At 34.7% G+C, this 14,384-nt stretch overlaps 2 protein-coding genes across 5 annotated transcripts; both read left to right on the top strand.

Moving 5' to 3' along the window:
• The first annotated feature begins 459 nt into the window (after window positions 1–459).
• Window positions 460–3,636, top strand: LOC140840142 (uncharacterized). 3 transcript variants are annotated; one of them, XM_073207282.1, is made up of 4 exons: window positions 460–619; window positions 1,254–2,150; window positions 2,244–2,363; window positions 2,471–3,636. In XM_073207282.1, exons 2-4 carry the CDS (start codon window positions 1,293–1,295, stop codon window positions 3,257–3,259), a joined length of 1,767 nt encoding a protein of 588 aa, XP_073063383.1. In that variant the 5' UTR covers window positions 460–619; window positions 1,254–1,292; the 3' UTR covers window positions 3,260–3,636. The 3 variants fall into 3 exon arrangements, with proteins under 3 accessions (XP_073063383.1, XP_073063384.1, XP_073063382.1); XM_073207283.1 differs by having other exon boundaries at window positions 463–619; window positions 1,196–2,150; XM_073207281.1 differs by having other exon boundaries at window positions 464–619; window positions 1,191–2,150.
• A 2,535-nt stretch (window positions 3,637–6,171) lies between these two features.
• LOC140840143 (RNA-binding protein BRN1-like) lies at window positions 6,172–10,992 on the top strand. 2 transcript variants are annotated; one of them, XM_073207285.1, is made up of 9 exons: window positions 6,172–6,495; window positions 6,635–6,717; window positions 8,335–8,386; window positions 8,543–8,668; window positions 8,763–8,842; window positions 9,625–9,807; window positions 9,968–10,307; window positions 10,401–10,544; window positions 10,623–10,992. In XM_073207285.1, exons 1-9 carry the CDS (start codon window positions 6,348–6,350, stop codon window positions 10,748–10,750), a joined length of 1,284 nt encoding a protein of 427 aa, XP_073063386.1. In that variant the 5' UTR covers window positions 6,172–6,347; the 3' UTR covers window positions 10,751–10,992. The 2 variants fall into 2 exon arrangements, with proteins under 2 accessions (XP_073063386.1, XP_073063385.1); XM_073207284.1 differs by having other exon boundaries at window positions 10,398–10,544.
• The last annotated feature ends 3,392 nt before the right edge of the window (window positions 10,993–14,384 follow it).

The following is a 14,384-nucleotide window of genomic DNA, read 5'->3' as shown; positions in this document are numbered from 1 at the left end:
ATAGTTTATATTCCCCTAGCTTTGGATTGATGATTGTAGGTTGTAAAAGTCTAGCTTAAGTTTTTGCATATCTTATACTTTAACTAAATTCGTAGTTCTCTGTCTGAAGAAAAAAAAATAGATTCGTAGTTTCTATGTCTGATCATATAGGTTGAGTCTATCTTCCATCTACTTTAATTTCAGATATAAGAACTGGACTTTTATTAAATATATATCTAGCATTTATCAAAAAAATATATGTACACAACATATGCACAGAATCGCTAATATTATATCATATTTCAGTAAATTACATTTAAAATTTTTGAAAATGCTCCACACATCATCGGAAAATTTATATATTTCTTATGCTATATCACTCACTCGACACATTCCATTATTTTTGTCTGAGAGTAATCCATTTTCACTAAAAAAGAAACCTTACTTATTTTATATTTTATAAATTATCGTTTTCGGACTTTCGCACACTCACTCCGGGCTCAGCCCGATTTAAAACAAACACATTCCTTTGTGAATGTAATCCCCGAAATCTGAAGCGATAATCAATCCAGCCCTTTGACTCTCAGCTCCGCTCTCTCGAACGAGTTCTGAGCATCGGCGTCGTGAATCCAATCTCAAGGTCAGTTTAGTGGATAAATTGATTCGGACGATTTGGTGTGTCTCTTCATACGAATTTTGCTAAAATTGAAATTATGTAGTTACGTTTGAGGAAAATTAGGGTTGGTCTGTCGTGCTTGAATTAGACTATTTTAATGATATTTTGTGATTTTATTGCGGCAATTTGAACATTTGGTGTTAGATTTGTGTACTTTAATCTGCTGTTCATTCATTGTCTGATCATTGAGGCGACTTGCCTTGAAAGTGGATAAAAGTCGGGGCATCGGATTGAAATTATTGAATTATTCAAAATTAGGGATGAAACTAATAAACATGTGGTCTTAGGAATCTATGTGGTCGTTTTTAGTGTTTTATGGGTATTTTGTTATATTATTAGTATTTTTGCTTTTATGCCCGTAACGGTCAGGAATGCGCTGTACTGCTGTATATGGCTGTTGTTTAACTTTGAGTTGTAGAAAACACTTAGTGCCATCTGTTGGGAGAGTGAGGAATTATGCCATGAATTATTTTATTAGTGTCAAATTTTATTATTGATGTATATTAACTTTCTTGATGATAATCGAATTGGAAAGGAAAGCCAGAAATTACAAAAAATCAGAAGTTTCCCAAAACACTTCCTCTCTCACGGTCTGCAGCATTGCACTCAAGGTGAAGCTCTGTTGGCTGGGAAGAGTATGGCACCACTTAAAAAGAAGAAAAAGAGTAGACTCACCACCATATCTACTTCAGAAGAGGTCACTCCTGTCAAGAAGGTCTTGAAAAATAGGGACAAAACTGATAATGCTTCTGAATCTACATCAAAACCAGTAGATTCTGATAAGAAACTATCAGAAAATGGTAACGAGGATGGAAACGCCAAGGAATCTTCTTCAGCTCCTGTAGCTAGGAAGCCTTGCACGTGGCTTAAAATTGATAGGCTTAATCCTCAGATTGGAACCAAAGCATCTGTTCAGATTTCTGATAATTGCAAAAAAGTACAATCCACTCCTCAAGTTGAAGACAGTAATGACCAGAAAAGGGAGAGAAAAAATGAAGAAGAACCAAAATCCATTCCTCAAGTTGAAGCCCTTAAAGACCAGAAGAGGAAGAGAACGAAAGAAGAAGAAGAGGGAAATTTTATTTCTCAAGTTAAGACCAATAAAAACCGAAAGTGGGAGAGAACAAAAGAAGGGGAAAAAAGCAGTTATGAGCCGAATGGTGATGGAAAGAATATCAGCCGAAATCTAGAGGAAAAGGGAAAGGGGCTTGACAATGAGATGCATGAAGCTGCGGAGGAAATGAATGAGAAACAAGAGAAAAATCTTGGTGGATTGATTTTTATGTGTAATGCCAAAACTAAACCAGATTGTTTCCGTTACCAAGTAATGGGTGTGCCAGCTAATAAGAAAGACTTTGTGTTGGATATCAAGCTCGGTCTTAAAGTTTTCCTTTATGATTATGATCTCAAGCTCTTGTATGGGATTTATGAGGCATCTTCTGCTGGTGGCATGAAACTTGAACCTGCAGCTTTTGGTGGGGGATTTCCTGCTCAGGTTTTCTTTCTTTTTTTGATATAATTTTTTTTTGTCGTGTTCCTTATATTTGTGAGATTTATTCTGATACTAGTAGTTTTTTACATTCCAAAGGTCCGATTCACTGTACTCAAGGACTGCATTCCATTACCTGAAAGTGTGTTCCGTAAAGCAATTGAAGACAGCTACGATAAAAGGACACACAAGTTTGATACACGGTTAACAGTGAAGCAAGTAAGAAGATCACCCTGGTTTCTACTGTCGGGTTTGTTTCATTTTTCCAATCTTTGTCTGAACTTCAACTTTAATGTTTTTCATTATGGTGATTTTTATCTCTGCAGGTGAAACATCTAACCAAGCTGTTCCAGCCTACCCCGTGGCTGACATCTACCCCGGTGGACCATGGAAAGCAATTCTCTCAGTACCATGTTTCGTCCAACACAATTCCTTCTCAAGATCCGCGTTTTCTTACCGAGCTAGAATACAGGAGTCATGGTCTTCAACAAGGAAGGCATCTCTTGCCAACAACTGCAGGTAGTGATGCTATAAGTTATGGGCAAGAACAAGAGTATTTTCGGAGGAGTCCAGCGTCTATGAATAATGTTTCTACAGTTCAGCACCGAGAACCCAATCAACAACCAGGTCCACTTTTCCTCAGTGAAAGAGAATACCATATTTATGGCCTTAAAGGGGCTCAGAGAATACAAAATGCTGCACCTTCTGTGGCTACAACTAACCAAATTTCCAGAGACTATGGAAAGGAAGCGTTCAACCCTTACGGTGAGACCACAACCTCATTGGTGAATCGGTACCTCTCACTTCCAAGAACAGCAGCAACGACTCCAGATTTGTATCCTCTAGCTGGGAGGGAAATGTTTGCTAATGATCAGATTACAAGTGAGCTCAGAGCTCATCTTGGAGTACCAATCGCTGATGGTGAAAGACCTTTTGCAGCATATACTTTCCGTGAACAATCCGACTTCAGTCAAAGACCTCTTCCAGTACTGCACACACCTCGGGAACCATCCGAATTTCGCCTGGGATTAAATCTCCACCGTGAATCTGAATTGACAGCTGCACCAATCTCGCAACGATACTCTTTTGGAGGGCCATCTCTATCGCATCACTGATAGTATGTTGCCATGGTCCATTTCTACTCTCTTGGACTGCAGATTTGAACGGTTTCTGCGCGGGGGCCATCTGCAGGTGATTCAAACTTGTCTGTATTTTCTCGTGTATCGAGTTTTCTCTAGTTTCAGTTTCAAGATTTCCAGCTCCGAAGTTGTGGAAGCCTATTTGATTAATTGTTGGGATATCCGTTTCCTATCTTACTAATTTAGGGGTGGCAGACGCAGGACTGCACACCGGTATTCGGGCTTCTACTTGGTTATTGAATTATGTTACTTGGGTCGAAAGGCCTCCATCTTGCTTCATATTTGCAAAAATAGTAGAATTTGTATTCGACTCCTTTGCCCAAACATATACTATCGTAAATTTCAGTTTGATATTTAACGTTCGTAAATTCTTTACTAGGTTGGGTGAGCGAAAGCAATACAGAGTGGGAAGTCTTTGGTGTTGGCTTTTAAATGGGTGAGCCATGTTAGGTTTGTATGTACTCCATAGAAATTGTTGACTTTTTTTGTTATTACATTAATAATTGTTCAGCATATTTAAACAATGAATTAATAGAGTACCCTTCACTGTTAATAATGCAATAATAATTAATTGTCATCGACTGATGCGAAAGTAGACATAAAATCACAGTTGAGAATCCAAGTTTTTTCCAAAGTCCTATTCATTATGCCAAGGAATCATTGGCTAAATGGCCAATATGTTTGATATACTCTTTTATCTATGTAGTTCGGGTTTGGTCTCTTTTTCATGACATGTAGCCCATAACTGCGGTGTGGCGTGGTTACTAATGAAAATTCGAATCCAACCAAGTTTATTAGTTTTATTAAATTATAAACTAAACTAGGATGAACTAATTTTATAATTGCTTATACGTGAAAGAGATTCCAGCATCATTCGCTTTTTATAATTGTTAAAATGGTAACAAATGTTAATGAAAAGTTGGGCTATAAAAATATTTGCAACAAGAAATATCACAATATTTGTGAGAGAAGATTTCAATTCATATTGCTACAATTATGTATTAAAATAACTAGATTATACACGAAAAATTATAAGTAACATTACAACAAACAAAAAAGTTATAAATGAAGGCTCGCCGTTTATGAAGATAGGCTTGTATTGAAGTATTGTTTTACTAGGACAAAATCAAAAAGTCACTGCAACAAAAACAAAACAAAAAGTAAAGTGCTCCCTTACGAAAATAGAGGTATTACCTTTTAATGGTTAAAGTTTTTGATTATATTTTTTTTTCATGCACAACTCTTTGTAAAAAATTAAACAAGTTTTTTCGACAAATGTGATTATTTTCTGGCCTAATCTATGTATGGGAATGACAAAATAATAAATATAAATAAATAAAATTACAAAAAAAATGACATATCTATGTAAACATCAACATCCAAATCTTAAATAAACCAAAAATTTATAATCAAAGGTAAGAATACACACAAATATTAACAATAATAACTTAACCAACACTTTCTCGAGAGAGTCGATTCAATATGATTTATAGGGTTTACTCAATGCAACCAAAAGATAAAGACTGCGAGTTCCCATGTCATCAAAATAATAATATCCTAATAATAATAATATCCTAATCTTAACCACCGTGAACACAAAATAGGTATAAAAAAAAACCTCGATTGAGGAACGTCCGAGATGCAGTGACTTACTTCATCTGGAAACTAGGACTCGACACCGGCGAGGAAGACCATATTCTTCACTTGGGAGAAAAAGAAATTAGGGTACAAGTGATTTATATAATAATTATTTAATGATAAAAAAATATTACGTCTAAATTTATATAATTTTTGTAATACATGTGACACTTTCATTTTCATGTTGCAATTCAATTGATTAACGTCCACCCAATTTACAGGTAAACACCTCATGTCCCACTGTATCACATAAATGTCTCCTTGATTGTTGCATTGTCTATTTTTTTTTTCCCCTTCCTTTTCAATGTCTTTAAAAAGACTCGAGTTTCCAAATCGAGCATTTGGGCACATGTACATTTTCTCCAGCCTTACTAAATTCTCCTTATTTAAAAATAATAATCATGAATTTTTCTTTTACAATAATAATTTATTTAACTCTTTATACGACAATTAGGTCACGTCGACAAATTCTTCTGTGTTCTGGTAACTTAAAAATCATCAGCATTTAATTATTAAAATCCTTCAATAATCTCAAACGTGGCATCATCCGATTGAATAGGCAAAGTTTGAACTAACTATAAAATCATGTCAATCTTTTTATCTTATTTAAATATGAAAATCCAGAAGCCATGAAATCTCAATTAATCTAGACCTTTGTTTCTACTTACTTTTTTGGAAAAATTATACCAGCCACAGTAAAAAAAAAGTTGAAAATTATTATAAATTAGTAGTAAAGTACATTCGATGTTAGGGGTTTTGAATTTAAAATTCTAAATTGACTTAATATCTCTTTCAATCAAATGATTGTTGATGGTTTTCACATGTGGTAGGTACTACATTATTATGAAACTATGTGTTTTTTAAATTATTTTATACATTTTCAATGAGCAATATTTGAAACTATATTTGTGTATATTTTTTTTTTTATTAAAAAGTAATAAATGATATTTATCTATTTATTATCCTTAATAACTGATATTTTTAAATACAAAAAAAATTTAATTTAAAAAAAAAATTAATCGTGGGTCCCATGGATGGTTATTCGAGCAATCCAACAGATTATCCTTTAGTACACAAACACATCAGTCCGAATCTACTGTTACTCTGAGCTCAGTCAACCGCTGACTTTATCTGTTTTGGGCTAAACCGTTGGAAAAAAAACCCGCAATCAGTGGCATCTCGTAATTAATTACCAAATCGAGGTCAATTCCGCTCCTTCTAATCATATTAAATCCACTCAAGATCCCAACTTTGCCATAACAAAAAATTCCTAATTTCCCTTCGTTATAGCGAAGAGTCAGCCCACAACGAAGAACAGATCCGAAAATTCGGCGAGAGTCGGATCATCCGTCAAGTGTTTGAAGAGATTTTTTTGGAGAAAATCGAGGGTAATTGTGGATACAGGGAGAGTTCTGCGCGAACGTCAATGGCGGAAGATGAGCAGAGCGTGAAGCTCTTTGTTGGTCAAGTGCCGAAGCACATGACGGAGTCGCAGCTCCTCGCAATGTTCAGGGAATTTGCGATTGTTGACGAGGTCAACTTAATTAAAGAGAAGGAAACGCGTGCTTCGCGAGGTTTGTTTTGTTTCCTTCTTCTTACTCTCGTTGCATGCTGAGTTTGATGTTTGTTTTGGTGGATCGGATTGTGTGGTTTTGAGTATTTTTGGGGGATTTACGTTTCTGAAAACTCTAATTTTCTTTGTGTTTGGATTAGGGTGTTGTTTTGTGATTTGTCCTTCGAGAGAGGAAGCGGACAAGGCGGTAGATGCGTGCCATAACAAGAAGACGCTGCCTGGGGTTAGTGTAATTTTGTTTGTGTGCTGTATTGTCACACAGATTGGACAATGTGCTTGAGTACACACGGTAAAACTTGTTGGTTAACTTGATTTAATGTAGAATTTAGTTGTCGACTAGCTGTGCATGAATGTTTCTTATCAGGGTTGTCGTACTTGATTATGGTTTGGTGGAATTGATGGTTTCTTGAAATAAATGGTTGTTCGGCTTGTTTAGACTCTAGCAAGATTTTACGAAGATAGAAGTGTAACAGTGCAGTGAGAAAGTAGATTATTAATGTTTTTTTTCTAATTTTCATAGGGAAGAAGCAGAGGTTAATTTTATCAGGTGAAGTTGTTATTTCATGCATGGGTGCTGAAGTTTATAACTGCTTGTAGAGTTCTTTTAATAGCACAATGATAAGGTTAGTTGGATTATAAGATTAAGAAATCACATCGGACTACAAAAAGTGTTTGCTGATTTGGTTGAGATTTTATTCTCCATGATAATATGCAAGATCCCAATCCATGGATTGGATTTTGACCTTGGATTTGGTTGAGGAGAATCAGGTAAACTTTCAGGATTTTGTTTTGTTTTTTTTTTATAGGTGAACTTTCAGGATTTGTTGCTACAAGATGGAGTTATTTGTTTGGAATAAGTTGGAAGTGATACCCAATTCGCATGTATGGATTTAAAATACTGATGCTAAGTGAGCAGGACTAGCGCAATATTAGTGGTTAGGTAATGAAATTATTAGATACAGATACTTAATTCCTATATTTGGTTAAATTTATATGAAAACTGATATTATTAACAAGTGTTTGTTTGAGAGACTGGGTGTAATTCTAAATGTTGGTATAAATTTGTTCACTTGTCGTATAATCAGGTTGCATGCAAACCCCTTGACTTTACTAATTACTGATTCCTAGTGCATAGATGCATACTTTCATATTTTGTACTTGTGAATGTTGAAAGGTCAATAGACCCAACAATAACGAGAGATTTGTTTTATTGGCGAGCAAGCGGAGGAGGTGGCCGAGAACTGTCAAAGTTTTAAGACCAGTCAAAATCAATCAATGTAAAAAATCTTTGATATAATAAAACCACATCTCACTTTTTTTTTATTTACTTTTGGTTTCAAGTGTCCTCCACCATCGGCCACCACCTATCTCAAACCGTCTCTAGCCGCCCCTTTAATTATCTTGTTAGTTTGCATTTATATATTTATTTGCACTTTATCTAGATCGTATTATATTATATGAAGCTTTTTTATGCATAAATATTATTCAATTACATATATTACATAAAAAACACCTAGGCGGTCGAGACAGTTGGCGGTGACTGGCGCTGCCTCTCCTCGTTTAAATTATTGCTTTATAGGTTCAGTGAATCATTGAGCGTATAACTGAGCTGTTCGATTTGGATTTGCCCATACATATGCTGGATAAGGATTTGTGCTGATTTTTTTGAAAGAGGCACTTTGTGTTTCCAATTTGGAAATGCGTTGTGGAATTAGCATTAGTGAAGATAGACTGTTCTTCCATTTGGAAAACTCGCTATGTGTTTTATGTATCATGATTTTGCCTAGCGTGCATTGTCCTCATTTTCGTATAATGATGATGTGTTCTCTGTCCAATTCAGGCATCTAGTCCGTTACAAGTTAAATACGCTGATGGAGAGTTGGAAAGACTAGGTGTAATGTGATTTTATTTTTCTTTTACTTTTTTTAAATAAATTATTCCTTTTAATTATGGCAGTGCTAGTTTTTCACTGTTTAATATAAGTTTTTATTTGTTCTCCTTTCCTGCATTGTTATTCTATGCTGTTTCTTATTTCAAAAAAATTTCAGAGCACAAGTTATTTATTGGTATGCTCCCAAAAAACGTCTCGGATGCTGACATCTTAACTCTATTTTCCGAATATGGAGGGATAAAAGACTTGCAAATTCTTAGAGGTTCCCAGCAAACTAGCAAAGGTGAATTGCAGACACTTAATCACTTTTTTTCTGTTAGCTTATGCATATCAGAATTATCCTGTTAAATCCTAATCCAGGAACTTGTTTATTGTAGGTTGCGCTTTCCTTAAGTTTGAGACAAAAGAACAAGCACTTTCAGCCATTGAAGCTTTCAATGGAAAACACAAAATGGAGGTTTGTTTCAGTACGACTTTGAGGTTTATCACGCATAAAAAATTTGTGATTTTGAATTCATTATCGTGCATTTTCATATGAAGAGCTAACAGGTATCCTTGATAAAGCATCTGGTAGATAAGTTCAATGCTCCACCTTTCGTTCCTAAACCCTAGAAACTATTGTTTGTTTTTATTTTGAGAATTTTAGGGGAAATAAAATGTGTTTGATCTTGTTTGGGAAAAATATAGTTCTTATCATACTTGCGAGTTGTTCCAGAAATTTTTAGAATTGTTTTAAAATTTTAAATTGTTGTATTTGGAGTTATAAATTATAATACTATATAATAACAGGTATTTTGGGAAGTTGAAATAGTTATATTGGAGATACCAAGTGGATGGAATATTTGTTTTTTTGAAAGAAACTAAAACTGAATGATGGCGTTTCTCTTTGTTTTGGAGGACTCAAAATTGTTCACAAGAACGGACATGGCATTAATTTTTTGTTTTATTTGGATGTCAAATTCTTCTACCTAGATTAAATATAAGAGGAAAGTACAGTTGGAGATCTTCGGATTTGATGGCTTATCACTTGTCAATATTCTTTGATTATTTATTTTTGACACATCGGGTAAGAGGGACTCAAATTTGGTACCTCACATTTATTTGTGGGTGGTGCTGTACAACCTAGAAGCTGCTGCATAATATTTCTCATGCAAGTAAAAGTATATATCCCCCAAAATTAGTCGAGCATTACTGTTCGATTGAATTGTTTAAATTCTAAACTTGTTGGTCTTTTAATAGGGTTCAACTGTTCCTTTGGTAGTCAAGTGGGCTGATACAGAAAAAGAAAGACAGTCACGGAGGGCTCAAAAGGTGCTGTCGCAGACATCAAATCCGATTAGTGCTGATTCCAGGCAGCATCCTTCTATATTCGGTGCCTTGCCAATGGGATATATGCCACCATATAATGGATATGGGTATCAGGTTTTTGTATTCTATACTTGAAAAGGGACCGAATTGTTTCACATACGCTACTATTTCTAAGTCTTCATAAAAAATTTATTTAATGGACTACTTTTCTCCTTTTGGCACTTCTTGTTGATGCTGAAGGTACATTTACATCAATTTATGCTCGCCTTTGTAGACTTCGGGGACTTACGGACTCATGCAGTATCGGCTACCACCATTGCAGAACCAACATGCGTTCCACAATCTAATTCCACCTTTAAACCAGGGAAATGTGACGCGTGGAGTCACACCTGACCCTTCATCTGGAATGACCCCAAGAAATTACATGCCACCCGCTAGCTACGTAGGATCTACTTATCCAGCAATTCCTGGAGTTCAATATTCTATGGCATATCCCGGAGGAATTATGGGCAGTCGGCCTCTAGGGGGACCCACCGGACCTCTATCACCTACTACCACAGACCGGCAATCTGCAGCATCTTCAAGTGTCAATACAAGTTCTGGTCAGATTGAAGGTTGTTGAAATTATATTCAAGAATCTTTACTGCTTTATTACTTTTTAAATACACTATACAAGATCAATGTTTCTTCTTACGGATTTAAAGCAGGTCCACCAGGAGCTAATTTATTCATTTACCACATTCCCCAAGAATTTGGGAATGACGATCTAGCAAATGTCTTTGAACGTTTTGGTCGAGTAGTGAGCGCCAAGGTTTTCATCGACAAAGCAACCGGAGTCAGCAAATGTTTTGGTATAAACTTTCTGCATTGCAAATAACTATATACAAGTGATGCTCATCCTTTTTCTCATAATTATCTCATATCTGCAGGATTCGTAAGCTACGATTCACCAGCAGCAGCGGATAATGCAATTAACACGATGAATGGCTTCCAATTAGGTGGGAAAAAATTGAAGGTTCAACTTAAAAGAGACAATAAGCAAAACAAATCTTTTTAACTTCATGTTCAGCCACGCAAGAGCGCTAACTACCATTCGAGATCTCAGAATATGTAAAAAAAGGATGTTGAGGTGGATCTATGGTAATCCCACTTTTGTGCCATGGCCAATCTTTGTAGGACTCCGGTCCCAGAAACCTGTAATTCCTGAGGAAGTTTGTGCCACTGTACTTGTATTGTAACATTTAACACCAATTAGACATACTATTGATTTATTTATTTTATTAAATTTAGTCTTCTTTTGCATGATTTCGTTGCCAATTTCAGTGGATATTTCTAGGGTTTTTTCTCATGATAGTGTTGCGTCTGTTTTGGCTTTTTAAAAATTTACTTTTGTTTCTATTACGTCTTCTGCCTTTTCTCCTAGTTGTGGTCCTATTTTCCAGTTTGTCATGCCAAAGTTGCGGCGCAGCCAACATTGGAAAGTATTTGTATAGGCGAAATTTCCTCTTTGTTTGGTCATTTTTTTAGTCAGTTGGGTATATTTTTTCTGAATTCAGAAAGCCCATTTCGTGGAAATTTCTATTCTCTCTCGTTTGGGCTTAGCTAATCTCATTTCTTTTAAATATTTTCCTTTCGTCAAATAAGGAATTCGTTCGTTTTGTATTCTTCTTCTTAAATTCATTTAAGATATTCTATTATAATTAATTTATTCCTTTTCTATGCCTTAAGGATGGTCAACTATGCTGCCGTCGTTACTAGAAAAAAAAAGGTTATTAAAAAAGCCAAACCACTATATGCTTTTTAAAATTGTGCGTTATAAAACATTTTTTTAAAAATAGTAAAAGAATTTGTCACCAAACTCGATCAACATTTCAATTATTTGGGATATAGTCAACAAACCATTGTATACATTTTCGAGGCCTTGCAGCATTGGAAAGGGTAAACATTTTAACAAGTCGAACTGATTTAAAAGTTCCCCTCTACAAAAAAACATTGCTTAAATTACATAATTCATTCCTACCATCGAAATTGTACCAATATTTCTAATTTATTCCTCAAGTCTCCTCGTCAAAATCTGAATACTATTTTTTCAACAAAAACAAAATGTTTTCAGGAAGAAAAAGATCAACTTACCCGCGTATTTCAGTTGTTCTGAAGTCAAATAGTTAAATCATATTCAGTGCTGGAATCATACGTTGTATTTGCGTAACAAAATATACGCAAAATGAAATGGCAATCTTTTTTTTTAACAAAAAATAAAAAATTAAGCTTAACATATTCTATCAATAATGCGCATGTGTGTTTTATCTATACTATATTATTAAGTTTGAGAAAGATGATGTTATTTCTATACTATGTATGCTATACTATCAACTTTAAGACACCTGTAGTATTAACTTTGGTAATTAAATTTTATAAATAAAATTAATATTATTAAATTTTCTAATAAAATTTATAAAGATATAAATATTACAATTTCTAATAAAATTTATTAAACAATAGTACTATACTTAAATATATTTTTAAATAAATAAAATTTAAATTTATTTAATCCAATATTTATATTGCACTTTTATATTTAAATCATAATTATTTAAAAAAATATAAATTTTAGTTAATTTTGTTACAGATCGAAATAATCGATTTTTCGATTTGATTTGTTAGATTTTGGTAATAAAATTCAATCAGTTTGGTTTGTCGAAAAAAAATTCGATTAATTTGATTTTATAAAATTCGATTCGATTTTAATTGGACCAGACACAGTCTAACATAAGATGGAACCAGCCCTTTATACTTATGAATTCCGACACCACCTCTAATAATCTAGGTGTCTCGTGAAATCTTTCAACTTATTTTCCAGATTTCAAATTACACAGGTGATTTTTTTATATTTTAATATAATTTAAATTAATTAGAAAACGAGGTTACAAGGACATGACATTTGTATTATATAATTTCCGAAAATAAGAGGTGGAAAAGAGGACATGTCCCACCCATCCACGTGAAGTTTGTCGTCTTGCAATTGAAAACTGGACAAATGAACTGAAACATTTAAATGGTGGAAAATATTTCGTGAAGTTAAATTGGACAAACCTGGAAAATGCGATTTTTTAATTAAACCTTTGTCTAAAAGTCTCATTTTAATTTGTATTTTATTTATATGAGAAGCACACATGAAAGCTGATATCTGACATTAAAAATGCTGATGTACTAAAAAAATATGAGCTTCGTTTTAGTATTTTCAACAAGCTTGAAAACTTAATTTAATAAATATTTATCTAATTATGTTTTGTAACATGAGGGTCAAAATATGCGAAAAAAATGTACCAATTTTATGTTGCCAGCAAAAATGTCAGATCATATTTAAATGAGTTTGGCGTGTGTGAGACACCAAAAGTCCACATTTGCTTCTAGAAGAAACGTCTGCAGCAGTCATTCTAGAAAATTTGGCACCGTAAACACATGGGCACACGCCCGCCCAACCAACCCATGTATAACACACACATTATTATATATATAATACTAATTACTCCGTACATATATCGTGTATGTACAATTTAGTGAAATTTGACAAATTATCGAAGTATTAAATTTTTATTTGAATTGTTAAAATTTAAAAATAAAATAAAAATAAAGTGTTTGTTAAATTTATTAAAAAAAACCAAAGTGTAATATTGATATCAGATAAATGCAAAGTTGAAAGAAAAAGTTGGTGTCTAATTTTTTCTCTATTAGGCCCAACCTTTATATATACTAGTTATTTTACACACACGATGCATGTGAAGTTGATGTATAAAGTATAAATTAGGTTCCATTCAATCGTATGTTACATTCCATCATGTCTTGGCAAGGGGTTAGAGAGTTTGGCAAGATGAGATCTGTCATTCACATTTCTAAGTGAGACTCATACGTCTTCACTAGTTCGAGTGAACAAATACATGAATAATCAATTATACGAACTTTCAATTTCAAGTTTAAACTAGAAAATACTCATCACAAACTTGACTGAAATTATTTCATTGTCTGCCCACGTGAAAGAAAAAAAAGGGATTAATTGAAAAGGATTAATTGAAAAGGAGTGAACAGAAAAGGTGGGCCCCCCCAAACATAACCTAAACAAACAGTAAACGCACCACATTAGCTCGCCAAAGTGTCAAAACAAGACAGCCCATCCCACGCTTTTTCCCCTCATTTTCTTCACCTATCCACTATACGTACACACACATATATATATGCAGGAAACGATTTCTTCGATCGAGGAATTTCGATTACCATGAATTGGGGAAGAGTTTCGTTTGATGCATCTACTTACATGTTATTCGAGGCGAGCGGCGATTCCGAGGTCGAATGTGTCGATGTCGCCGTCGGAGATGCATCTGAGGCGGAATCGGAGGACGACGCGATGTCCTGCAGCGATGGATCGTCGCCTGAATGCGCGTATGTGCATCTCGAGGTTGACGCTGCAGATGGAGGCTGCTTTGGTTTTAATAGCGAAGATTATGATAATGTCGGCGGATGTTTTGGAACGCAGGAGGACGATGGGGTAGAACACCGTGGCGATAATGATGGAGAAGACGGCGTGGTTGATCAATGCTTCGGTGGACGGACGGCGGTGGAGCCGCCGGAGGAAGCGAAGGATGAGATGGAGGGTTCGAGAGGTGGGAGAGAAAGTGATCGGCTTTTCTGGGAAG

Source organism: Primulina eburnea, chromosome 8, assembly GCF_022965805.1.
Source record: "Primulina eburnea isolate SZY01 chromosome 8, ASM2296580v1, whole genome shotgun sequence".
Classification (NCBI taxonomy): Eukaryota; Viridiplantae; Streptophyta; class Magnoliopsida; order Lamiales; family Gesneriaceae; genus Primulina; species Primulina eburnea.
Note: the sequence above shows the minus strand (reverse complement) of the source record. Positions and strands in the feature narration are given on the sequence as shown.

Bases quoted from the DNA above. Each gene is read 5' to 3' on its own strand.
- LOC140840142 (XM_073207282.1), top strand. From the start codon at position 1,293: ATGGCACCACTTAAAAAGAAGAAAAAGAGTAGACTCACCACCATATCT. The intron at 2,151-2,243 runs GTTTTCTTTCTT...TACATTCCAAAG, and splicing joins GTGGGGGATTTCCTGCTCAG to GTCCGATTCACTGTACTCAA. The intron at 2,364-2,470 runs GTAAGAAGATCA...TTATCTCTGCAG, and splicing joins CACGGTTAACAGTGAAGCAA to GTGAAACATCTAACCAAGCT.
- LOC140840143 (XM_073207284.1), top strand. From the start codon at position 6,348: ATGGCGGAAGATGAGCAGAGCGTGAAGCTCTTTGTTGGTCAAGTGCCG. The intron at 6,718-8,334 runs GTTAGTGTAATT...TGTCCAATTCAG, and splicing joins ACAAGAAGACGCTGCCTGGG to GCATCTAGTCCGTTACAAGT. The intron at 8,387-8,542 runs GTGTAATGTGAT...AAAAAATTTCAG, and splicing joins TGGAGAGTTGGAAAGACTAG to AGCACAAGTTATTTATTGGT.